At 41.3% G+C, this 26,086-nt stretch overlaps 3 protein-coding genes across 15 annotated transcripts in view; 2 read left to right on the plus strand and 1 right to left on the minus strand.

The window, feature by feature from the left end:
* The first annotated feature begins 1,515 nt into the window (after nt 1–1,515).
* Nucleotides 1,516–2,220, plus strand: LOC131687433 (HIG1 domain family member 2A, mitochondrial). The gene is made up of 2 exons (XM_058971516.1): nt 1,516–1,690; nt 1,773–2,220. Exon 2 carries the CDS (start codon nt 1,800–1,802, stop codon nt 2,130–2,132), a length of 333 nt encoding a protein of 110 aa, XP_058827499.1. The 5' UTR covers nt 1,516–1,690; nt 1,773–1,799; the 3' UTR covers nt 2,133–2,220.
* Nucleotides 2,218–3,959, minus strand: LOC131676151 (uncharacterized). The gene is made up of 2 exons (XM_058955273.1): nt 2,694–3,959; nt 2,218–2,633 (listed from the first exon to the last, which is right to left on the minus strand). Exons 1-2 carry the CDS (start codon nt 2,980–2,982, stop codon nt 2,218–2,220), a joined length of 705 nt encoding a protein of 234 aa, XP_058811256.1. The 5' UTR covers nt 2,983–3,959.
* Nucleotides 3,960–12,134: 8,175 nt separating this feature from the next.
* The window catches only part of LOC131687438 (ephrin type-B receptor 1), a 177,821-nt gene continuing 163,869 nt past the window's right edge, over nt 12,135–26,086 (plus strand). For 11 of the 13 annotated variants that reach the window (XM_058971520.1, XM_058971557.1, XM_058971587.1 and 8 more), the window contains exon 1: nt 12,135–12,596. The gene's annotated coding sequence lies outside the window, so the exon portion shown is untranslated. Of the gene's footprint in view, nt 12,597–14,067; nt 14,430–14,565; nt 14,892–26,086 lie in introns of those variants that run through there. The other 2 variants (XM_058971525.1, XM_058971541.1) reach the window with 2 other exon arrangements.

A 26,086-nucleotide genomic window follows, 5' to 3' on the forward strand; every position in this document is an offset into this window, starting at 1 on the left:
ATGGCGATCGGTTTCATAACAGTTTTCTCGAGCTGTTGGGTTCGAATATGGATTGTATAACAATGCAATTATCTAATGGGAAAGAATACTTGAATCTGAATTATTAGTATTTCCAACTCTCTCTAATTAAGAAAATTATCATCTAGCAACGAGAAACAAAGCAGTTGTTGAGTTGGTTGAGATCTTCAAAGAAGGTTTTAACATCATGACTTGTTTACGTTCCAGTTGCGCGTAAAACTCGACCTTATTGTCATCGCTGCTTCCAAGGAATGGGATGCACATGTATTATGCTGATGTTGAAGAAACGACTTATATTCCTTAAACGTTACTACAAAAAATCTGTATATTCTTTAGTATAAAATATGAATCTGGATCAAAAAACGTCGATCAGCGTGTCGCTTGGAAAAATTACCTGTTACTCGTCGAGATGCTGACGGAAACTGTTACCATGACCTTTTGAGAATTCATGACAAGAGTTTGTCATTTAGTCAACATAGCAACTCTATTGTTCTAACACTTTCAACCATGGAAGCATTGAACTTTTGATATTAAATATCAAGCTAACCCTCGCAAAAGGTGAGTAATTTCTTGGGATCCGCCGGAACGAATAAAAAAATAAAAGCTTTTATCAAAGCAAAGCATTCCGTAACAGAATTTGACCTTCATTTTCGACAAACTTCGTTTCCAATTCATAACTTAAGTGACATTACATGTTAACCATGGTAGGATCCTACTGTTACTAAGAATCCTTCTTAGTTGGAACTCGATCTACGACGACTGGCTTATGAGACCATTGCCGTATACCCTCTGAACCGCTAGACCACGGGTGAAAGATTCTTCGACATACAAATTTGTTTGTGTTAGCAAAATTGAAATGTTAGGACCATTCAGTAGGTATAATTCGTATTTTAGTTGTAGTGCTAGAGCTTGGAACGGTGACAAAAACTACAAGTTTGCAAACTAGAACGTTCTCCGAATATAAATGTACAGTAATAAAACCATGATTTTCACTGTGACAGTACAGTAATTTTACAATAATTTACGGTAAGTTCTAGTGTTATGCTACAATACAAAAACAGTAAACTTTAACGTTTCTACAGTAACTTTCAATGTAAACTCGACTTTTACAGTAAAAAAGAGGGATGGTTATGTATCTTAACATTAAAAAAAATGATTTTACTCTATACATTTTTTCTCGAAGCAGTAAAATTTAATGTGATTTTGTATCAGTTTTTTGCTGAACAGTAAAATTGATTGTAACATGAAATTTTATAGTAAATCTACTGCGAGAACTCTGCGTCGAACAATGTTGAAACAGTAACAACTATAATAATCATTGTTTTATGATTGTTGGTGGTGTAAATGCTATTGTAAATTTCTATCCGGGTGAACTGTGTTTAGAATTATATCGGATTTTGAGTAAAAAACTCTTACCGTATTTTAAAATAGGGTGGGCATAACTGAAAGAGTTTGTTTATATAATTTTGACATTCCTTCATCCCATTGCATTTCTTGATTTGTTTTCATTCTGGTGTTGGTAACCATCGATCGCGTAAACGAGATCGACCCAGAGGCAAACAAATATAACCGATGCGAAATAGTTTTTCATCTTAAAAAAATAGTCTATTTTAAGCTTATCTCCCGCTCACCATTCCAGTTCAGGGTCAGGGTCACATCCAGACACTCACAGGTAAGTCGTTATGCAAGCTCTTATCACAATTTTGCATCTATCATCCAAAAAAGTACCTTCACATAACGAAAACACTCCACAGGCAGCAACCCGTCGACCGACACACGCAATGGCAAACGTTCCGACCGCAGCAACACCTTCGCAAACCGCCGCCCAGCAGCAAGCGGAACTGGAATGGATCCAGATGCGTGCCGACTACGCGGACATACACGCCGAAACGACTAGGGAAAAAATGGCCCGTAAACTGCACGAAAATCCACTGGTACCGGTCGGGTGCGGAGCAACACTACTCGCGCTCGGGTTCGGTCTGTGGAACTTTCGGCAGGGTAAAACGCAAATGTCCCAGTACATGATGCGGGCCCGAATCCTGGCGCAAGGTTTCACCGTGGTGGCACTGATCGTCGGTGTTGGGATGACTTATGCGAAGAAGAACAAGGAATAATCGCTGTTAATTAGCGGCGTGACTCAGCTGGTTTTGAAACTGATCTGCACAGATCTAATAGTGTGTCTAATAAATGTTACTCAATTTAGCTTCCGTTCGTTTTATTTTTTCTATCGATTCGATTCATAACATCGTCAAGATCCACTTCATCGTAGACATCAGGAATGTCCGTCGTTCCAAAGCCATCGCCGTCTTCCGGTTTGAGAAAAATTAATCCATCCTGTCCCATTCGCATGCACTCGAAGTGCAGTATTAGCAGCGGAAAGCTCCAAACGCGTGCCTCAACATCCAGACAAGCGTGCAGATTCTGCCGCGGAGTGTAGATGTCGAACAGCTTCAGACACAAATCGGCATTCAACGGAATGTACGGAATTGGAACCGGCAAACAAACAGGAGGTGGATTTTTGGCTGAGATCCTGTTTTTATAGATGCTGCTTCGGTTCATCAGGACCTCTACGTTGATTGCGAATTCGTATGGTTCGTAGGCTAGATTGGTGCAAACTGTAAAAAAAAACTTATTACGAAGATCTTATCTAAATAACTAAGAAACAAAACACTCACAATGTTGATTGAAGCTCAGCTGATTGATCTTCATTCCCATGCAACATCCGCACTGCAACTCCTGACAGTAGCACGTGTTTCCAACCGGCTCCTCGAGTCTGGTTCGATCCTCGTGTTCACCGGCGGGACCGAACGTAACCATTGGATAACTGAACGTCCGGTTCGTGCGTAGATCGTAGAAGCTTATATCATAGCGGTGACTTTCTTGGTGCCGCAATAGTTCCTCCGACCTGGACCGTGTCAACAAGCAGAACCATACCAAAGTGGCAAGAAGTTTAATTGAAAGCATCTCGCTGGAATACCCGTTAGGGTTTGAGTGAGGATTGCAACTGGAAATCGATTTCGTGCAACGCGTTTGAAATTACTGTCACTTGCGCGCGAGGTGAGTGTGGGAGTACGCGAATTTATCTTCAAAGCAAACGCGTGAAACCCGAAATTGTTTGAATATCATTACAGCGACACCATCCCACAGTAAAGTTAAAGAGTAAGAGTACAGAACAAGATTAGCTGGTAATCAATCAAATCTTTTGACGAGAAATGGGTTCGATCGGTCGATGGATGATGGACAATCTGTGTGGGGACTTTTGAATCGCTGGCATTGTTCGGTAAGAATCGTTAAAATTAACATAATTACGTGTTTTCACATGCGAGGAATGATAGGTGGAAGAAATTATTTTGATTGAGCTATCGTCATGTGAGGCGCGTTTCATAGGACAGTTACTAGACGGCGAGGGTTGCATAGAAATGAGCGAATTAAGACACTTTCGCTGTCATGTTTGCAGTTGAGACGAGGACAATCCGAACGGTCTACCGTCTGATCCCACACAGTGTCTAGCGGGGTTGACTTTCACGAGCAGCTAGAGTGGCAAGATACAGTGATCTGTAGAGTCCTACACCAGAATCAGCTCTTACTTTTGTTGAGGTAGGTACATTTAAAGCATTTAAGGACTAGTACTGACGCCGGCGTCGGTGGCAAAACATGACAATCAGTTATGTTCTATCACTGACCATGCGGTAGACTTGAGTTGGACGACCAACTCCTCCAAGCAGAAGGCAAAATTTTTTTCACATTTCCTTTCGATCAAGTCCATATGAGCCTGCCTGGTCCTAGCCTTCCATTCAAAGTTTATCGCGAATCAGCTGCTCTAGAATATCTATCTGTCTTTCAATTTCATAGCTTGCGTTTCTCTTAGTTTTCAATTTGCCGAAAATAGCCAACAAAATCGATACAGTTTGATTTTCTACGAAAATGTAAACACGTCCTTGTTTGACACTTCAGTCTTATACTTGTCAATGGTTTTAGCCACATGGGTTAGAATTTTTGACAGGGTAGGGTCAAGGTAGTTGAATTGAAGGTGTAGGCCCATTAATTTTTTTTTATTTATATTACATTTATCATTTTACGTATTGATCCAACTCTCAAACGTCACTTTGAACTGGTGTGAGCCAGAACCCAGTTAAGCTCAGCCGGAAATGAACCGGGATTCTGGCTGGTTCCAGTTCGTATTCCGGCTCCAGTGACACAACCGATTCTAGTTAGAATCGGTTGTTGCACTGGAGCCGGAATACGAACTGGAACCAGCCAGAATTCCAGTTCATTTCCGGCTGAACTTTACTGGGAATGAGAGAGCAGGTCAATAATATGTGAACCAGAATGAGAGCGTATGTGAACAGTGTGTGAAACGAAACATAAAAAATGAAAGAAAAAAATTCATTCGCGAGTCCCGTCCCAGGATTTGATGTACTGTCAGTAGAAGTCAGCTGACCAAGTGTAGGGTGACCATACGTCCTGGTTTCCCAGGACATGTCCTGGTTTTTCACTGACTGTCCTGGTGTCCTGGAAAGTCAAGGAAAACGCTTGATTTGTCCTGGTTTTTGCCCTGTAAGCCTAAAATATTTTTCTTTACTGAGTCTTCGCTTTATTTTCTCCGGTTCAGATCGCTGTTATGACCGATCGCAACCATAATTGCAACGTAAATTCACCCTCAAGCAAAATATGACAAACAAAATTTTAAATACTCGAATCTCTCAATTGTACAATCCGTTGTCTTTTTTAATCTCTCAACTTTCTGCTCTTACGTGGAAAATGAAAAGAAAAACATGAGGCGTTCGTACATAACATGTGAATGACCTGTACTACTGTGATAAGCATAACAGTCCCATATGTATAGAAAATCGATAGTAAATGGGACTCTTATGCGTATCACGGCAGTGTGATCCGTTTTCAAGGAAATTTGGCAGCCGAACAAATCGAAATAGTTCCAGTTGTGGACCAATGTATGCAGCTGTTTCGATCATAGTTCTCAGATCGAGAGATAATGATTGTCATTGGAGATTGATAGCTTAAAATCAAGAATGAAGTAGGGAAGTTACTTTGGACCGTTGATGTTTCTACTTTACTTCAATGACCCCTCGCCGGTGCTGCACAGATGATTTCAGAATATTTCGTATCTTCCGCTAAATTGATGATAGCCGATGTATCCAACAACATCATGTTACATTTGCTGATGGTAATGTAACAAGAACTGCGTGTGTGTAAATCCGAAAAAAGAGCTCGGTGATCGAATTCTCATGCAAGACTTTTTGGCTGAGCTTTGCCTGTAAGACCCCAGAACTGTTTTACTGCCGAATAGAACGTTTTAAGCTGCCGAACCCGTGGGGAGAAGGCACAATCGATTAAGAGGTGATGGAGGGTGGTAGTCCTTTTTGGACTGTCCTGGTTTTTCACTCGCTTGATATGGTCACCCTAACCAAGTGACCGGTTTAGCAGAGGTTAATTGGGCGACTAGTCCTGATGATCGTAACTCTGTATCTGGGTATGTTTTCCAAACACATGGAGCTGCTACATCATGGAGCACCAGTAAGCAAAGAGCGTTTGTACTTTCCTCGACTGAATAGGAATGCAGCGCTTTAGCGGACTGTGTTTGCGAGACGCTTTGGATCAGTAAACTCTTTCCGGAACAGGAAATTCGTGAGAAGCGATCTATATCTAGATCCAAAGACAATGGATAATTCGCACCGAGGACAAACAGAAGCAACGGAGGGAAAATCCGGCGGATCCAGCAAGCATGTACGTCAAAGAAGTAGCGACTTTTGGATCGTTGAATTCTCTACCTGCTCAGCCCAATTTGTCAATAATCGGAACGCAGAAGAGTTTGCTGCGTCATATCCCGAAGCATCTGCTGCTATCATTCATCGACACGTCTATGATCAGTTTACAATGTCGACATGATAGAAGAGGCAGTTAGGCTGACGCAGATGACTCTACTGGTCCCCCAAAAAGTGGGTTACGAGATCTATCTAACGCCAGAAGGAACAACCTGCTATGCCGGACGTAACAAGCGAACGAGGAGAGATTACTAAGGGTGATCTGGGAACCAAATAAAGACCGGTTTTAAATCTCAGCGGCACCATGAAGTGTTGTAACTGTTTGAGAGAAAATGACCGATAAAAATGGGCCCCTCGTAATCTGCGTAATAATTATACAGCACCTGTGGTGTTCCAACTACGATTGGGAGCAAAAAATTGACTCCAATTTCTAAGAACTTTGGAAGCGGTGAACAAGTTATTACCGGGTGTCGAGATTCCCCGAAGTTACCTCGGCGGCGCCAAGCCCGTCGCAGTAGATTCGCTGAAATCACATATATTCACTGATACCAGCAAGAACGCATATTTACGACGGGCTATAAACGGAGAAGTCCACTGTAGTCTGATGATGTCTCGGGTTAAAGGGGCCCCTATAAAACACCTGTCAATTCTCCGCCTGGAACTGATGGGTGCCGTTCAGGTAACACGGTTGAGTCTAACGATCATGAGTCTTCACTCGTACCAGATTACTCACACTGTTTTCTGGACGGACTCTTGCACCGTATGTACCTGACTTAATTCGAATCAGTTCGTTGCATTTGGGGTCGGCGAGATACAAGAGTCGACAAAGCTGACAGGCTGTTGATGGAAGCCGATCGAACTCAACATCGCGGGCATGCTGACGAAATGGGAGCTAGGTCTTCCGTTGCAAAGCGAGAGAGGGTAGTTCAACCCCGTCGGTACTGTACCGGCTCCAGGAAGTTTGATCAACACCAGTACCGGCGATCGAAGAGACTGGCTGGCTGACGAAAGAGAAGCGTCAAGCCACTATGCGAGCTACGGAAAAGCAGCGGCTACTGGTAGAAGTGATGGTGGTTATTTACGTGTCAGTGACTGCAGCACTCGAGCCGGAGGAGCTCCAGCGGACGGACAGAATCCTGTGGCAGCAGACTTAGTGAGACAGCTTGTTATCTAGAGAGAAAAAAGGCTCACTGACCTACTAATAAAACCAAACAGAGTGCCTGAGGTAAGATGAGAAATGCGAAGACTTACCGCTCCTTTCAGGGGTTCCGGTACTCAGAATCGATGGAAATGGTTGCAGCCTTTCAACATTGGCCCGTCTGTTGGTTGCAGTTTTCACCTGTTTGACTATAAGCACAGAGAACAGACATCCATGATCGAACAAAAATATTTTAAAAACGTGTGTAAACATTTGAATTTATATACGATAAACACTAGCGCCGCCACACCAACCTATCCCAACTATCCGTCAAATCCATTCCGGAACCGATTCGAAATCCTGAATGGATTCTGTAGGGAATCTTGCTCAAAGAAAACAACCGATTCCGACTCTATCGGTTGATGTATTTGAGCTGGAATTCATGCTGGAAGTCCGAACCGGTTCCGGACTAGTTTGACTGGATAGAGGAATAACCGCTGTCAATTCTGTCGAACTCAGCCACAAAAAAACATGACGACAGTAGCGCACCTGGTTTAGATATCTCAACTACTTTCGAAACCGTTAGAAATTTTACACAAGTTGAACATTGAAGATGGACGTCTGCTCTCTGTGATTTTAGTACGGCCGGTCCTCAGTCTGGAGAGGACTCTCTGTCCCTTCCAGTCCCGGCGGTCGTTCCATTTTACGGGGAGTCTTAATTGTCCGGGACGCCCGTCAGTGACGGAGAAAATTCTTGTTGAGGGCCTCAACCAGATGGCGGATTATGTCTGCGGCTGATACTTCATTGGTGAGGGTTTTTCTGGGTCTGCGAATGCGAGCTGCCAGGTAGTCTGCTTCAGCGTTTGTATACCACAGTGTGGTGAAGGAATCGGCATCTATCTCTATGGCCTGGATGAAAAGGGATCGTGAGCTGTTCTACTACAAACTGGTACTTTATTCCGCCTATAATAGCGCACATAAGAGGTGTCCGGGAGGCGATGCGCGCTCTCGACGAGTACCTGGTAACAACGCTTATTGAACAATACTTGCCGCAATACATGAACCAACCTGAATAGCTGACGCCGACAGCCCAATCATTTCCTAGGATGTACTAGGGTCTGGTGCAGACATGTAGTTAAACCACAGACTAACAGACATAACACTATGAAGGAATTCCCTCAAAAAACATCGATCCGACAATTTTCCCAGAACACTAGCTCTACCTTTTATTCACAATCCCAAACACTCATTTACTGGTGGGTTACCCCTCAGATTTGCGAACAATTTTTCACTAGTGGTCTATCCTCCATATGCTTGTCCATATGTCAGTGGCGCCATAATTTCAAATGTGGCCACAGTCCCAACTACAAATATATTTAAAATGACCGTTAAAGCGGGCGAAGCTTTGTTTTTGAGTGTTATGTCTGTTATTCTGTGGTTAAACGACAGACCTCGCAGCAGCACTGTGGAACATGCCTAAGCGATCTTAGCATCTTCCAAATCGAATGTGGGAGAGGTGGAGCAAGAAGTCCGACGATCAACTAACGGTCCAAATGGTTCGACAGCAAAAAACGACTGGAAGAAGGCGACTGGAAATCTGGGAGTATCGATGAGTCGGTAATCATGGGTTCAGACGGACAAGTTCTAAGGGTGAATGTAAGAACTGCTGACGGTAAGATACAGTAATGAGGTGTAGTGAATCTAGCGGCGCTGGTAAAGGTAAATCCGAGAATACCGAAAAAATGCGGTGAATCCGAAAATACGAACCAGAGTGTTGCGACGCCACTTGGGCATCCCTTGTTGCGGCAGTTGTGGGGTCTGGTAGCTTCGCTATGTTTATAGCAATAGGAATCTTAAGGGGTGTGCGGGTTAGTGCATTTTCTGATGCAGATTAGCACCGTGAATTAATATCTTTTTCAATTTTTAGGCCCGAAACTATTGAAAAAAAATAATTTTTTTGGTTTGTTTCCTTTTAGGACAATAACACATCCAAACCCATGCGACTTGCACGACTCTGTAGGTTGCCTCATCAGATTTAGCATACACGGTAAAAAAAACTTTACCCATTTTATGTATTCAAATTGCCCATTTTCGCAAGTTATTCGAGCTGTCAAAAAATGGGTATTTTTTGTTTCTAACAATGAGTGCTTTTTACGCATTTCACAACTACTTGATGAGGTAATGTCAATGGGTATATTGATCTTAACAATGTGAAAAATCCTTTAGAATTATTTCAAGCTAGTTAACCTGCAAATTAAGGATCGTAGCGGAACCTGAAAATTATCGGTCTGCATCGGAGTCCGTGGCGGAAACGGTACATTTCGGCAATGCTCCGAAAACAACGGCTGTTTAGACTACTGAGTATGTTGCAAATATGCACCAGTTCGACATTTTTAGAACAGCCAAAAGATCCAGCCATCAAAAATATATCCAGTTGGCGGATTTATTTTGTTAAGGAGCTTTGGAGTAGGATCTCTATCTAGATTCCTATACTTTTTTAAGGAAACAATAATGTGAAATGAATGTTATTTTATGTTTATTTGTTTAATTCAGAAATAATTCTATTGACAGTATTTTTCATTCTGGCGCGATGTTCATGAATGGGTATTTTTTACGCATTTTTCTGTAACAGTTCTGCGAAACATAATGGGTAAAACATACCCAGGTTGACGTACAAGGTCTGCACTCATTTATGGGTACAAACTCTTTACCCATTTAATGGGTTATTCCACTTTTATTGAAAATGCGTAGTTTTCTACGCATTAATGGGTGCTTTATTTTATCAGTGTAGTTTGCAGATGAAACTTGGGTTGGCAGGCTGCTAGCGGATTGCAAAAGTATCAGATTATGCTATGTGGGGTGTTGTCCCGGTTAACAATGAGGCGAACGAGATATTTACAGATACGTCATTTAGTAAGACAACTGTCAGTTTGTTGGCGGAATTTAATTTGCTTTTTTTTATTTAAAAGTCAGAAAAGAAGACACCCGCTATCAATAATATGAACAATTGACACAATTTTTCAAAATTAAACTATTCATGAAAATAACAGTAAACAGTGTCGTCAGTAATGAGAAAACAAAAATGAAAATTAAGTCGAACGCCGGTCCGTTAATTATAGTCCCTGATTCCGGTAGGCGCTAGGATTGATTTGATGTTTCAGCATCAGGACTATATTTGCGGATTATAAATCGGGAAAAAAATATAAACGAAGTCAGTAGGCGAAAGAAAATCATTTTTTGTGAGTATATGTAAATTTTATCAACAAAAACCTTATAAAAACGGATTATTTTCATAAAATTACAGTTTTAGGTGTTATCCTAAACCAGTTGACTAAAAAACTTAGTTTTCCTCTAGGGAACACTACTTGAATAAGGAAGTTTCCATATATTTAAATCAAAAGTTTATATACTCTGCAAAAAAAACCAACGCAAGCTCTTAAATTTACCATCTTCTTTAATTTACAAGTTTTATTTTTTGTGTAAGGAGATGAACATTAGGGTGATATAAAACGAATTCTAAAGTATCTTCAAGGAACCGAGAAAGCACGTCTGGTCTGATGATGAGACGAACTGGACGTGCCCTTGGAAGGCTATATACAGACGCATATCTTGCCAACAATAACGAGGAACCAGGCCGGGGACAACTTGACAGCTCCCATATATTGAACTCACAAGCAAATTTTGTGGTTTAAAAAAGGCACATTGTTTTATTTTTTCCAGAGCCTTTAAAATGAATATAATTCAAGTACGTGAGCTCAGAATTTATTGTGCCGTTTGTATGAAAAACAGAAAATATGGATTGAAAAACCTTATGAAATGAATCGATGTTTAGTGGCTCGAATTTGAAAGTTCAAACCAAATTTCCCCAGACACCGAATCATCCCGTAGGAATTGTTCCGTAGGGCTTTTGTCAGTCTTTTGGTTTAGCAGCCCCGCCAAAAATAGCAGCACGTATCCTGCTGGTTCAGACAAACAAGATAATAGATTTTTGGTTCTTAACGCGAGAAGAATCGAAACCGTATCATAAACCTTGACAATACCTTCCGGGCAGAATTATTGTTGTGGAATAGAAAATCGATCGAAAATTCTGGCTAAAATTGAGTAATGCTGGTTAGCTTCATAGTTTTTTCCTCGTTCTTTCCTGAACTGGTTGCTGCTTTTGAGCTAATTTTCTGCCGAAACTCTGACTGAAACCAATTTCCCTTTACTCTACTTCAGCTAAGGTTTTGTCAGGGAGCGATGATGGGTATTTTTGCTAATTGGGTCATTAAATCATATGCTGTTTTCGATTTTTTTTCCGACGCAGCTGCGCAATCGAATCTTATTATCGTTTTTTGTACGCAAGATTGACTTACTACGACCACACCTTCCATTAAACTACCTTAATCCCTGTTCTTTTGTTGGGATAACTGTCAAAAATGCTAATCCATTCACTGTCAAGGAAGATCGATGGTGTCAAACGAGGAAGTGTTACCCAGATTTTTTACAATCAAATAAAAATTATTCTGAAGTTTTAAATGTTGAACATATATATTGTTACATTTAGAAAGATGAGCTCTATCGCTTTATGAAATAAAAGGAGAATTTTATTCTTCATTTAATGACCCAATTGTGTGAAAATCCTATTTATCATAATATTTATTATTTATTAAATAACAGAGTTTATATTTCTGACCAAAATACTAGAATTATTTACGTTCTTAATTTATTTGAAACAAGTAGTACTTTGCTCAACGAATTGTAGAGGTTGTTGATTTATTTCCATACGACAAAACCGTCTTTCATTTTCATTATTCGCACCCACGAATTGAAAGATTAGAGTTCTACAAACAACCTATATATCCAACTAAATTAGAAGATTTATGTTACTTTGCTAACATTTTTCAATTAGTGAAAAATTTATTCTCGAAAAATAGAATTATTCATTCACATTCAGGAACACGCTTTTTCTAAATTCTAATATCATTGAAATGAATAGCAAATCTCGTGATGTTATTAAAAGTATGACACAAGGTTTAAACAGGGCCACACACCGTACGCCGAATTTCGGAAGCCCCTCGGTTGACATCGCGCATGAAGAACAAAAAATCTCTCTCACTCTCTGCCTCTCGCACAAGAAAAGTTCACATATCTCACATCTCTCGCGCACAGCACAGCTTTTGCTTCGGCCGACCTCCGCTGGTTTGCTCATTTCGCTCAGTCAGACAGAACGAAGGAAGATGGCGTATCGAACGTCCACCGTACGTACGGCGGTCTCCTGAAGTTGTCTCTCCAGTCAGTCAGTGTAGAAGAGTGTTTTGTACGGTGCAAAGTGTGTTGTCTGTCGTTCTTCGGTCCACCATCACATCGATCAAAGAAGAAAAAAATAGGGAAAAATCCTGACTGGTGAATGTGGTGCGTGTTGTTTTAATTTCGCAAATTATCGGCTGAAAAGTGACTGAAATCGTACCCGCGGATTGTGCAACGGATTCGCGAAACTCGCCGGGACACTTTCCGACTGTTGGTTCCAGTGACCGTGCATGTTTCGAGCGTGAAAAGTGGACCTGAACCTGAAGTGGAATTTCGATTCAATGGCCATAGCCTCCTGCTACTGGTGCTGCTGCTGGAAGGGAACGAGAGGTGTGGTGTTGGTAGCGGCGACAGCGACGTGAAGAAGAGTAGGTTTCCTTCCTTTGGTTTTGATTTTCCTTTGCCCGCTTGCTGGCTGGCTGGCTGCTGCTCTCGAATCTGGAATCGCTTCTTCTCATTCACCTATAAGTGCAAACACAAGTCCCGTACATACATACACGCACACACACACATATGGGACGACGATGGTGGCAGAAGAATGTGAAAGATTTGCGATCGGGAAATAGGTGCGCGCGGGGTTGGTTGGTGTGGGATGGGTTCCTCGTTTTGGGTTGTCGGTAGAAGAGGGTTGCTGAGGGGAGGACTCGAATTTTCATCTGTCTCACGATCCTGCACAAACACAATCGCGCATGCACATCATCATGCAACGATTAACGGGGCTGTATAGTGGGAGAGCTCCGCCGACAGGAGGTGTCAGGGTTGCCAGTTTGGTGGATGAATGTGTTTTTTGTAAGTTTATATTATATTAAAAATTCCTTTTGATGTTTTTTTTGTAAATATGACATTTTAAACACGTTTTTCGCTTCAATTAATATTGTTTTTCATGCCTAATTTTTTAAGACTCACCGTGCTTGGCAGTGTATTTCATAAAAAATGAGATCTTTTATTTTAGGAAAAATAAATCAGGTCCAATTAAATGCAGAATTTTTTTCTATAAAACGCACAAATCTCATGAACGAAAATGTGATCTTTTTAAGGAAACACCTTGTAAGAGTTTGCATTTCATTCGAAAAAAAGTGCATTTTATTGGGAGAGTCACTGAGTCGGGGTTTTCCGTTAAGTAAATACCAATAATTGTTTTCTAATATCCCAAATTATGGAACAGATGGTCATGATCCGTAATGGTGTCTCTCAGACCAAGTTCTCACTTGGGTCGGCGAAATAGTTATTTTCAAACATTGTTCCTCAAGTAGTCTGTGGGAATGAGAGTCATCATTTTGTAATCTGCAAAGTATATCGTGTAGTATTCGTGAAACCTGATACACGCAACGCAAAATACATTTCGATTTTTTTCTCAGAAATGCGATAATTTTGCTTAACGAAATTAGAAATTTTGTGAACAAAAATTTCTCGATTTTTTTTTTGATTTATAGATCAAAAAATTGAAAGCTTCACCGATCCTGACTACAAATTGCCTCCATCGGTATCAGTAGCAAAGTCGGCAACCACCGTGTCACCGCTTCGACAGTGTTCGTTTGCCGAAGGTACTACTGCACACAGCAGGCTGCTGCCTTTTTCTTCGGCCCCTTATTTTCGGCGCAGTAGCCCCCCCCCCCCGCGTGTATTGGTGTCAGGAAGCTGTCTGTGTTTGACTGTGTGCGTGGTGGGTTCCTTTTTTTATCTTCTTGTCTGCTGCGGAGCCCGAAAGCTGTTGTCAATGTTGTGTCGTCGGGTTGGTGAGGGATGCGGTGCGGGCGGGCGGGTTGGTTGGTTGGACTATACACGAAGCGAAAGGTGTTCCAGCCGAGCTTGAGAGGGTGGATTGACTCGCGCGACGATGGTTTCACTGCGAACAGAGGAAAAGCAATAACAACAACAACAGCACTAGCAAGAGTGGAGAGCGAAGGAAGAAAAATGTCAGCTACGATTCTCGTTCGCACTAGCGCAAGAAGTCAGTCTCGTTCGATCGCTCAATAACGTTGGGTAGTGTTTGTGTACGGACGGGTACGTGTCTCTTTTTCGGGCTCCTGTGGGAAGAAGGTACAGGGAAGGTGGTGGCAAGAATCCTGTGTGTGTGGAGGGTGAAGAAAATACCGCCGGTGGACGGGTCCCGCTTGCAGCGATTTATGTGTTTAGGATGGGTTGAAGATTTTTCGGTGTTTTGCATTCGGGCTTGGGTGGAAGGACATTCTGCACGTACGGTACGTATTCGGGTTTTGACAGGAGTGCCGAGAGGCTGTGTATGTGCGAGATAGTGAGGGAGGGGTTGCCTTTTGTGTGAGTTCATTTTCATTGTATAAAAGAAAAGCTTCTTGAAATATTGTCCTTGGGATGAAGATGCAGATTGCAGGTAGAGTCCCGCGAACCAGGTGGAATTGGAAACTTGTGCAAAAAAGTGAAAACGAGCGGTGTATTATGGATTTCTGATGAAGTGACAAGAAAGTGATGTGCAGTGCTTTGGGTTTGTGCTGTTTTGAAATTAATTGAAAGTAGTTGCGCCGATGTTTAGCAATAAAGGAAAATGGACGGGAATGCCGCAAAAAATCGCTTGTGAGCTGGATGCTATTGAGATAGTGATTTATTATTTTTCGAACTACAATTTATTCTGTTTTCTTAGACAAAATAATTTTAAACAATTTATCTCTAAACTGATATTTAACTAGGTGAGTACTTTTAATAATCAACCACTTTGTCTGAATAAAATGAAGGAAACGAAAAATACTGCGCATAGCGAAAACGCCACAAAAAGCCCAGAATTTTGAAGAATTGACTGTGGAGATCTTACAACAAATTTTACGCCATAGTTTGAAATCGTCATGATCAAGTTATCATCAACATACAGGGCAATCTAGTGCTTAATCGGAAGAAACCCGCCTTAGCCAAAGAACAAGAGTTCGTTTTCGCTTTCTCATCTTCAAACCAGACCATAGTCGCTAGTCAGTCCCATGCTCTTTGGGATTCTCTATCTAGATGGATATTGTGAGACCGGTTGGATTTAGTGTCTAACTTGTGCTAGTTTAGAAGTTGCGTATACATGCTCCAAGTTGGTGCTAGTTACTGACGAGATTAATTCGGCACACTAAAATCAGCCTTTGCGTTATTTATATAACTCTACAAACATCGGATTTCAATATAGTTTTCGGTTATGGAAAATGGACAAAAATATTTTTTTTTCCCCGGATGCTAGTCCAGCAAAATGCTTTTGATGTAAGAAAAAGATTTCATTTTATATTTTTTTTCTTTTATTTATTTTTCATCACGAGAAAATGCTGCATTCTTTTGACCTTCCAAATTCCGTCTACTTCGATTAACAGTTTGTTGCGTTCCAACAAATAAAATAAAACAAACTGACCGAACTCGGTTTAAAACGCAAGCGACAGTTTAGAGCATTCTACGGCATGTCGATAAAATTACTTTGTCGTGTAAGCCACACCAATACTCGATTCGTTGGTAACAAGGCGTCTGTAGTTCAATTTTCCCTTGTAGGCTAATGCTAGGACTGCTAATCCAAATCTAATATTTAATAATAATAATAATACGTTTGCGCGGAGAATTTTCAAATCGTTAATAATCATATTTATGGTCAAAGAACCTGTGTAATTAGCGTTATTGTTGATGTGGGATGAACTGGATTCGGTACTCGTTGGATGCTCTGCGATGTTCTCAAATTTGATTCTTAAAATGTAACGAAAATTTAAGATCTCATTTGATTTAATTTGGTGTATAGTAGGAAAAGGCCAATAGTTTTTTGAGAGTTGTCTTGTTAGAGCTATAGAGCTAGGTTCTAGGCTCCCCGTCAGAATCACTCACTACAGTTGCAGACGGGACGGGAAATGTCCCCTCTAAAACATTGCTTAAGAGGACCTTCTGTGCTCGACGGAAATTCAAGCAATATTTGAGAATTTTTTGCAGAAAAATGAAAAGACATTCGAATTTCTGCTTTTGATTTTTAATTTGTTATTTATCGATAATTAGAAAACGATTTTTTTCTTCGAAACTTCAGAATGGCTGAATCCAGGAGAACGTTTCCTTAAGGCCAATTGCAACGGGCCCCGTGATTCTGAATGTGATATTTATTGTACGGTTCAGATGTGTGCTGGCGTAGGGACTTTGCGATTGCGTGTATCATCGCGAAGGGCTCTCGAGCGTTTGTACGTTAGCGTGTTCGATCACGTAACCGTGTTCCATTCGCATATTCGCGTGTGCTCTTGGATGACCGAGCGCAGACCGCGAATCTGGTATTTAATTTTCGGTGCACAGTTCAGATGCTAGAAGAGAGTGAGTTCTTCCATATCACTAGAGTTCCCTGTCATGTCGCCATGGAACGAACGTGTTGTCTAGTGGATGTGAGTGTCATTTTTTATTGGTCAAACTGGAGACACGGGCCTAGACTGCTAGGGCCCGGGAGTAGGGATGTAACCGATTCATGATCGCGAGCACACGGGCGTTTGTATGTTCACTCTTGAGACCGCGTTTGTGAATTTATAAGTGTTAAAACGTACACTTATTCACTGGGGTGTTTTCATATCGGCAAGGTCGCGGGCGTAGTTGAACGTGGATGATCGCGAAAGGCTCGAGCGTTTGTACATTAGCGTGTTCGATTACGTAACCGTGTTCCATTCGCATATTTGCGTGTGCTCTTGGATCTGGAATCTGGTATTTAATTTTCGGTGCACAGTTCAGATGCTAGAAGAGAGTGAGTTCTTCCATATCACTAGAGTTCCCTGTCACGTCGCCAGGGAACGTGTTGTCTAGTGGATATGAGTGTAATTTTATGTTGGTCACACTCCAGACACGGGCCTAGACTGCTAGGGCCGGGAGTGGGGATGTAACCGATTCATGATCGCGAGCACACGGGCGTTTGAATGTTCACTCTTGAGCCCGCGTTTTGTAAATTTATAAATGCTAAAACGTACACTTATTCACTGGGGTGTTTTCATATTGGCGCGATCGCGGGCGTAGATGAGCGTGGATGATCGCGAAAGACTCGAGCGTTTGTATGTTAACGTGTTTGTCACTTGCGCTAGAGTGTATGTAACTTCGCGTGGATAAATTCGATTTTATAACCATTCGCATATTTGCGTGTGTTATTGAATGATCGCGCACGGACCGTGAATCTGATGCTTAATTTTTTATGTATGGTACATATATTGGAAGAGTCAGTTTCCCCATATCACTAGAGTCATGTCGCCATGGAACGTATTTTTTAGTGGATTTGAGCGTCGATTTTCGATTGGCCCAACTGAGTTTGGGCTGCTAGGACCGAGGGTAGAGATTTCCGGACGTGACCGCTTCATGATCGCGCGAGGTGTGGGTTAATGCTTGAGACCGCGTACCTTTTCAGGTGCCAAAACATTCACTTAATTATTGTTGGCGAGATTGCGGGCGTAAGTATGTGTATATGATTGCATTTGCATGGTCGTGTTTGTTACCAGGTTTTCTGTTATCGCGAAGGCCACAAGCGTTTGTACGCTTGGAGTGGGAGAGATTGTGAGTGTATATGAGAGAATATGCAATTGATTGTGTTAGTGAGTGTTTAATTAAAAAAAAGTAAAAATGAAAAATTAAGAAAAAAATAACTCCCATATCCACTAGAGCAAAAGGTTCCATGGCGACATGACCGGGAACTCTTGTGATATGGGATAACTCACTCCCTGTCAGAATGTGATCCGTGCACCGAAAACCAAATATCAAAATGGCGTTCCGCGAATATATAAATGGCCGCAGGGCTTCAAAATCGAACTTATACACGCGAAGTCACATACGCGCGAGCACACGCGACAAACACGCCAACATACGAACGGTAATTATGCGAACGTTTTAGTACTTACGAAGTTACAAACGATGTTGCAAACGCGAACCCGCAAACGCGCGCGATCATGAATCGGTCACTTCCGGAAATCTTTAGTCTTCATTCTAGCAATTTAGTCATGACGATCCTTAATTACGCTTAAAAGGTACTCTCCCGTGTTCTGTTTAGTTGACTGCATCCGATGTATGAATTCTTTGTCGGTAAATACCAAAGCGGGTTTCAAGAAGGACAAACTATGATGTTTACTCTGCGATAAATTCTGGATAAATTTCGGGAATACAACTTGCGATCTCACCATCTGTTTATTGAATTTTAAGGTGACGTACGTTTCAGTGAAACGATACGAACTGTGGCAGATAATGTTTGAACATGGCTGTCCGATAAAACCGATTACAATTGCATGCTCCTGTTTGTTACCACGTTTTCTGTTATCGCGAAGGCCACAAGCGTTTGTACGCTTGGAGTGGGAGAGATTGTGAGTGTATATGAGAGAATATGCAATTGATTGTGTTAGTGAGTGTTTAATTAAATAAAAAAGTAAAATTGAAAAATTAAGAAAAAAATAACTCCCATATCCACTAGACCAAAAGGTTCCATGGCGACATGACCGGGAACTCTAGTGATATAGGGTAACTCACTCCCTGTCAGAATGTGATCCGTACACCGAAAACCAAATATCAGAATGGCGTTCCGCGAATATATAAATGGCCGCAGTGTTTCAAAATCAAATTTATACACGCGAGCACACGCGCAAACACGTCAACATGCGAACGCTTAAGCCCTTCGCGATCATCTACGCACAGCTATGCCCACGATCGCACAAACTTGACAACACTCCGGTAATTATGTGAACGTTTTAATACTTACGATGTTGCAAACGCGAACCCGCAAACGCGCGCGATCATGAATCGGTCACGTCCGGTAATCTTTAGCCTTCATTCTAGCAATTCAGGTTCATACATTCAGTTGGACCAATCAAAGAAATAAAGCTCATATGCACTGGACCACACGTTCTACAGGAACTCTAATGATATGGAAGAACCCACTTTCTTCTAGAATCTGAACCGCACACAAAAAATTAAGTATCAGATTCACGGTCCGCGCGCGATCATTCTAGAGCACACGCGAATATGCGAAAGGCACACGGTTATAAAAAAGAATTTATACACGCGAAGTTACATACACGTTAGCACACGCGACATACAAACGAACACACGATCGAGCACGTTAACGTACAAACGCTCGAGCCCTTCGCGATGATACACGCGATCGCGAGTCCCTACGCCCGCACGTACCTGAACCGTACAATGAATATCACATTCAGAATCACGGCCCGCTACAATTGGCCTAAAGCAGTGTTTTAGTGGGCGACATTGCCTGTCTCGTCTGCAAATTGTAGTATGTGATTCTGACGGGGAGCCCTTCCGAGAACCTAGCTCTACAGCTCCAGAAGGACAACTCTAGAGTTTCATATTCTAATAGCAAGGAACCTGGTCACGATTGAACATGTTCACACACAAACGCTCGAGCCCTTCGCGATGATACACGTGATCGTGAAGTCCCTACTCCCGCATATATCGGAACCGTACAATGTATACCGCATTCAGAATCACGGCCCGCTGAAATTGGCCTTGAGCAGTGTTTTAGTGGGCAACTTTTCCCGTCTCGTCTGCAATTATAAAGAGTGATTCTGATGGGAAGCTTCTGCGAAACCCTAGCTCTACAGCTTCAGTAGGACAACTCTGAGAAGAAAAAAAACCTGGGGTGGCATTGTGCATCTCGAATCGAAAGGTTTATTGTATGCAAACTTGTATGAAAAAGTCGATTCGAAATGGTTCCATAATGTCGCCCCTGGTCGCAGCAAATTGTCCGATGAAGCAAAACTCGGTGAGAACGAAAAGTTTCAATCCTTCGCAAGCAATGATGGCTGTAGATAGCGGGAATCAAGAAGATTGGTTTTTCGATTCGGCTGCAAGTTCTCATATGACCAAATGCGAGAAAGAATGTCACAAACAAGCGGATTCAAACGGCACACAATCATTCAATACAGGCTGTTGCAAATTGTGAAACTGGTGTTGAATGAAGGACCGATTGTGATTGGTATTGTTATCGATCAGCGAAATTTGTAAAAAAAAGGACTGTACGTTGACTTTCTAGTGAATACATTTTATAACTGGTTTTGCCTTCTTTAAAATATGAGCAGTTCTTTTGATTCACCAGACGTATGTTTTGTTTCGGTTATCATTATTAGGATCGCCAGTGAGTTAGTTTTGCATACAGCGTTTCAATAATTAAAATTATCCCTATTATCCTTCTTTATATCATGAGCTGTTTTTTTTAATTATACCGTTCCATCCAGACGATAGCCATATCAATTGTAGATATGGCCAATTTTTTCAAACGACAATTTGTGGAAGGAATTTACATATATTGAGTCATCGGTTGTCACATTGCTCTTACACTTGTGCCGAAGGCAGTGTAATGCGCTATGTCACATAACCGAGACCATCGATTCGAAGCGACGCAAAACCGCTTAAGTTTCCCCAGACGAGGTGGCCTGTCGTCGGAAGTGGCGTCCCTTGTGATCCACTCGTTTGCACGGATTACTCAAAAATGGCAAATGATCTCCAGCGTGATTACTTCTCAAAATAGTGCCAAACGACCTTCAGTGTAGAAGGAAATGTTGATGTAATACCTACTTAAGGAAGGCCACCGACTCAGTGACGCTTCCATAGATATTACGGAGTTGGATTGAAGGACAGGTATGGGGCTAGGATTTGCCACAAGCAGGCAACGCGACCACGGAATGAGTATATTTTTATGCGGTGGGATGGTCAATCTCCGAGTACACGTATACTCAGAGAAAAGAGATAATTGGTTATGTGTTTCTTGTGCTTAAACTCTGGATGGCCGACCATCGAGAGTGATGTGCTTTTTCTCTAAGCTACTGCAATTTGAACCCCAAACAGCCGGCTGTGGGAGTATTGCTACAACTGTGAGCTAGCCCAATTCATTTTTTTTTTGAAATTATCAAGTGTCAATTGTGAAGACTAACAAAGTTAAATTACGGCATGTGGAACCTTCCCGGAATTTGAAGTGAAGAAGCTGCACCACGTAGATATTTTGGGATTGCCTATCTGTGGTGCGATTGTACGGGTGGGGAAGATTACTATTGCTAAGGTTTCTAGGCAACGCTTTGTCATCGGCGTCTGTCGAAGTTAAAAATGTGGGCTATAGACGGACGATCAACTCGCGTAACCGTTCGGATCTAGAAGCACTAGTTAGCAATACTGAATAAGGATTACTTATGAGATTAAAACAGGACAGGAAGTGTTGATGCTCCACCTACTTAACGGAAGGACGACGATTCATCAGACTCTTCCATAGGTGTCGCGGAGTTGGTAGTTTTTCGCTCCAAGCAAGCGATGCGACCTATCTATCTATCTATCTATCTATCTATATAAAAGTCAATGTTTGTATGTATCTGATTTATGGACTCCCAAACGGCTTAACCGATTGCCGTAAAAATTTATACATAGTAGGCATTTGTTGTGGGGCGTGTTTGTGTACTATTGATTGGAGATCATTTGCCCGCCAGATGGCGCTTCAGAACAAATTATGTTTTCTCCTATTTCTTTGAAAGTCGCAGCAACGCGCTATGGGTATTAGCTAGTAAAGTATATTTTATTAGGTAGTTGTTTAGTTAGTCTTCGAGTGACTCGAAAAAGGAAAGATCTTGTTTAGTTTTTGGTTCTTTTTAAACTCTGGGCAGCCGGCTACCGAGAGTATCCTATGTTCCCTAAACAAAAGCAATTTGAAGTCCACACAGCCGACCGTGGGAGTATTGCTTAGGTAAGCTAATCTTATCTGCGTAATGGGCCGGATCACTATTTATTGAAACAGTATTTAGACGGAATTTGTTACTTCTTCTAGACGGAATTTGTTACTTCTTCTCTAATAACACATTACAAAGCAAAGATAGCGTGAGATGTTATAAATCATGGAAAGTATTTCTTATTTTCCATATCGGATTGTTTTTGGAATACAAGTATACGAGCGATAATAACGACTACTGAAGGGAAATATAAAGGATTGTTAACCTGATGCACGGGCTTGTTAGCAATAACGGAGCTTGAAATTATGTTCATAAAAACAGACGCGGCGAATTTTCAATACGTATTGACCCGTGATCATCGATACTAGTCAGATCAGTCGTATTGGGGCTAATTTCCGGTCAACAATTAATTTTTACGGCAATGTTTTCTCGAGTAGATCTGTTCACACCCTCACATTCTGCTACTATCGCAGAAGGCTGATAGCACTCAGTCGCCGCCGGTCTAAGGACCAAATGTCATCAATAGACTTAGACTCGCGTGGAGGCATGAGATAGGAAACTTTTGAGAATTTTGTTATCTCACCATTTGACGACCAGTGTACACTTAAGATTTAGATGTGGCACAGCCACAAGATAATCACGTCAAATTTCTACTTTTGAAGAAATTTTCAGCAACAAGAAAAAATGCTTCCGTTTCGTTCAATGCCTACTCTTCCAATCGACGATTATGCCAAATAACCGTTATGCAAAAAGTCCGTTATGCTAAATGACCTTCTCCCAACTGCACCAGACCCAAAAGTATGCATGTTTTTCTTTAGATAAAAAAATTGCAAATAACCTAGTATGATCACTTCTCAAAATTATGCCATATGTGCGTTATGCCAAATGTCCTTTACACAAATGACCCTTACTTTACGCAAAATTTGAAATTACATCAAATGACCGTTATCCTGGAGATAAAATAAATTATGCCAAATTGACTCGGTTTATTACTCTACGATTAAAAGCTCAGCCTTCAAGACGCTCATTGAAAAATTGTTAGACAAAAATCGCAGCCGTAAGAGTTCCATCCCAAGATATATGAATTGGAGTGCAGGAGAAGCTGGACGTGAGAATCCATCAACAAAGTAACGTTCTGCAGTTCGTCGATAGTGAGAAACATGAACTGGAGAGTTAGTGCGAAGTAGAGTGACTATCAGGCGAAGATCAAAGGTGCGTCGACGCCGGTTAAAATAAGGTAATCAAGGGGGATTTCCGTGGCCAACTCATGTCCGGACCAACCAGACACGCAAAATCTTCAGTCAAAGTCATTCACACAACTGACAAACTCGTTTGATTCTTCAACATAGTCTTCCACTACAATTCCTTTTCATTAATTCGTAAGATGCTACAACCAGGCATTGAGACCTTGAAAGTATTTTTGTCGTGGCTACCGTAGAATTACCTGTTTCAAAATATCGAAAGAATCAGAAGTTAGAGTTTTTGAATGTTTGTAACTTCCATTGTACTGAGCGGAATAACACATTGTTTGCAGCAAATAGCCGGAAAATGTGCACAAATGTTGGCTTCAACACACAACGCAAAAATTGATTTTCAGACATTCTTTCGGAAGCGACATGAGAAACCGAAATTTCCCAGTCTGCTTCATATAGAGCCATCAAACAAAATAAAACACATTTTTCATGACAAAACCAAAATATCTGGCAGCCCTGCTCGCAACTCGGAACGATCATTAATCGATTAACTTTTCCCATCGGATCAGGCAGGCGAATCGATCGGAACCCAATCAAAGGTGATGATGCCTGATGTGATGTGAGTGCGCAGAACCTCTCGGTGTTAATTCGAAATTAACTAATTAAATCGTCTAATCGTTTTGATATTACCTCTTCAATCGGGTAAGTGCTTCGATGCTGTAGGGGGAGAAACGGGAAATAAGACGTAATCCAGTTTTTTTTTGTTGGTTCAACCGGAGTGAAAGGTTGTGTATTTCTTTTTTCGCACCACCACCACCATCGAGAACCCGTCAGTCGTTCGTTCGTCGGTTACATCGGCAACCCATCACAAAACCATCTCGAATCGGCGAAAGATGATTTAAAGTGGATTAACTAATTGTGTGCGTGTATTGTGAACTGGGAGAAGAGGAAGAAAAACTAGAGTCGAATGGGCAGCATTTCTGTGCACTGGAATTACCGATCGGTTAGGGAGGGTCCACTGATATTTGCTTAAATCTTTCCTAATAGTTTTACCTTAATTTCCAGACGCGAATGTTTTTGTGTTTCGTGATGCAGGTTGTCGTCATTTCTCGTTTTTTAAATGGTCTTTTTTCGATAAAAGTTACTTGCGCTACATTTTTGAGGGCGAACTTATGAATACAGAAACGTGATATTCGACCAAAGTGACTTACAACTAAAGCGATGAAAAAGTACCATACTCACCAATGATCCATACTAACACCACTTCGTAGTTAAAATTGAAGTACCCCTCGAATTCACTTGAATAGTGCGCAGCGAGCGGCTTTTAATTTTTGCCGTATAGGTGCTTAGGTATGCCGGACTCCCAGCGAAAGTTCATGCTTCGCGCTAATGAATGATCCCAACCGTAGGTTTCGAATCGGGAGTCGAGGAGCTCCAAAGTTCGGTCCTAATACCGAAAACGACGTTTTTTTTTGCTTCCTCGAGTACAGATGAGTGTCATCATTTCTTGATCATGCTGGGAGTGCAAAAACTACTGTGTGCGATTTTTTCGGTGTGGATTGTTGTATTGTTACTGTCCGGCTCGCTCGGCTGGGGAATTGAATTACTCTAGCCCGACCGGCGCACAGTGGTCCCAAAGAGCAAAAAAGGGGGTTTTTTAGATTGCGTCAAAACGGTTAACTTTAGCAATATGATGTCTTTGAAAAAGATTCTTGGAGTAGAACTCCCCTTCTTTCTGTCTTATCGGATTGATGAATAATCCTCCTAAAAGTGAGTTACGAAATTTATTTTCTTCAATAATTCAGATAGACATATACTTACTTCAGCAAAGTAGTAGAGAAACTCGTTACAAACATTTTACCCGAAGACTTCAACTCTATCTTTTAAGGTTTTTGGGATATGGGATATTATTTGTAAAAGGCCCCTTAAAAACAGTTTTTTCCTCATAAGTTTTCTTCTATATTTTTTCCATTATATAAATGTTCTAGAACATTTTTTGGACTATTAAACTGCATTACTTTGCCGAAGACGGAAACTTGCTATCGCTAGTATGTGTGGAGATATTCACATTTTTTTATTGAAAATAGCTCTTTTTCCAATGCCGATAACTTTTAAACGGGCAAACCACTTTGTAAACAAATTAAAGTGCAAGAAAAGCACAATAAATGCTGGAAAAATCAGATCTCCCCAAGGCGGCCCTCTATGGAAATACTAGAGCCTAAGTTTGTCCATACTAGAGCTGTTCCGGCATTAAATACATCATCATATATTACTGTTAGTTTTTTATTTCGATTATAGAGGTTTTAACCTTAAGATCTTACGCCTCTTCGGGTTAGAAAAATCTCTTATGAAAAATTTCTAACGCTATGTGCGGGGTCGGGACTAGAACCCAGGTGCGCTGCGTGCAAGGCAATCGATTTACCAACTACGCTACACCCACCCCCTACTGTTAGTTCTGAAATAAAGGGTTAAAGTCGTAATAATTAGCCTTTCTTACTTTTGTAAGAACGTCTTGAGTAAATACCCAAGCAACCAAAATTTGATATAAAGGAGTTACATAAGCTTCTCGTTTTAAGTAATTTTGCAATACGTTTTATATTCTAATAGCGGGTTAAGCAGTTCTATTAAAGCTTGAGCAGCTTGAAAGTTAGCTAAGAACTTTTTGTGAATTTTAAAGTGTGCTTTAAGTATTATCCGAACTTCTGTTTGCTTGGGTCAAACGTTATAGTTGGTCAAAAACTCAATGCATACGCCTGACATCGGAAACTGACAATTCCCTTGCGCCTACTTCATAACAATGGCGCAAGTGCAACCAAACGGCGAGTAATCAATTGCATTGGATGACGGAATGAGACAAACTTCAGCTCAAGTATTTCCATAGAGGGCCGCCTTGGGGAGATCTGATTTTTCCAGCATTTGTTGTGCTTTTCTTGCACTTTAATTTGTTTACAAAGTGGTTTGCCCGTTTTTGCCCGTTTAAAAGTTATCGGCATTGGAAAAAGAGCTATTTTCATTCAA

This window comes from Topomyia yanbarensis, chromosome 1, assembly GCF_030247195.1.
Source record: "Topomyia yanbarensis strain Yona2022 chromosome 1, ASM3024719v1, whole genome shotgun sequence".
In the NCBI taxonomy this organism is placed as follows: Eukaryota; Metazoa; Arthropoda; class Insecta; order Diptera; family Culicidae; genus Topomyia; species Topomyia yanbarensis.

Bases quoted from the DNA above. Each gene is read 5' to 3' on its own strand.
- LOC131676151 (XM_058955273.1), bottom strand. From the start codon at position 2,982: ATGCTTTCAATTAAACTTCTTGCCACTTTGGTATGGTTCTGCTTGTTG. The intron at 2,634-2,693 runs GTGAGTGTTTTG...TTTTTTTTACAG, and splicing joins GCTGAGCTTCAATCAACATT to TTTGCACCAATCTAGCCTAC.
- LOC131687433 (XM_058971516.1), top strand. From the start codon at position 1,800: ATGGCAAACGTTCCGACCGCAGCAACACCTTCGCAAACCGCCGCCCAG.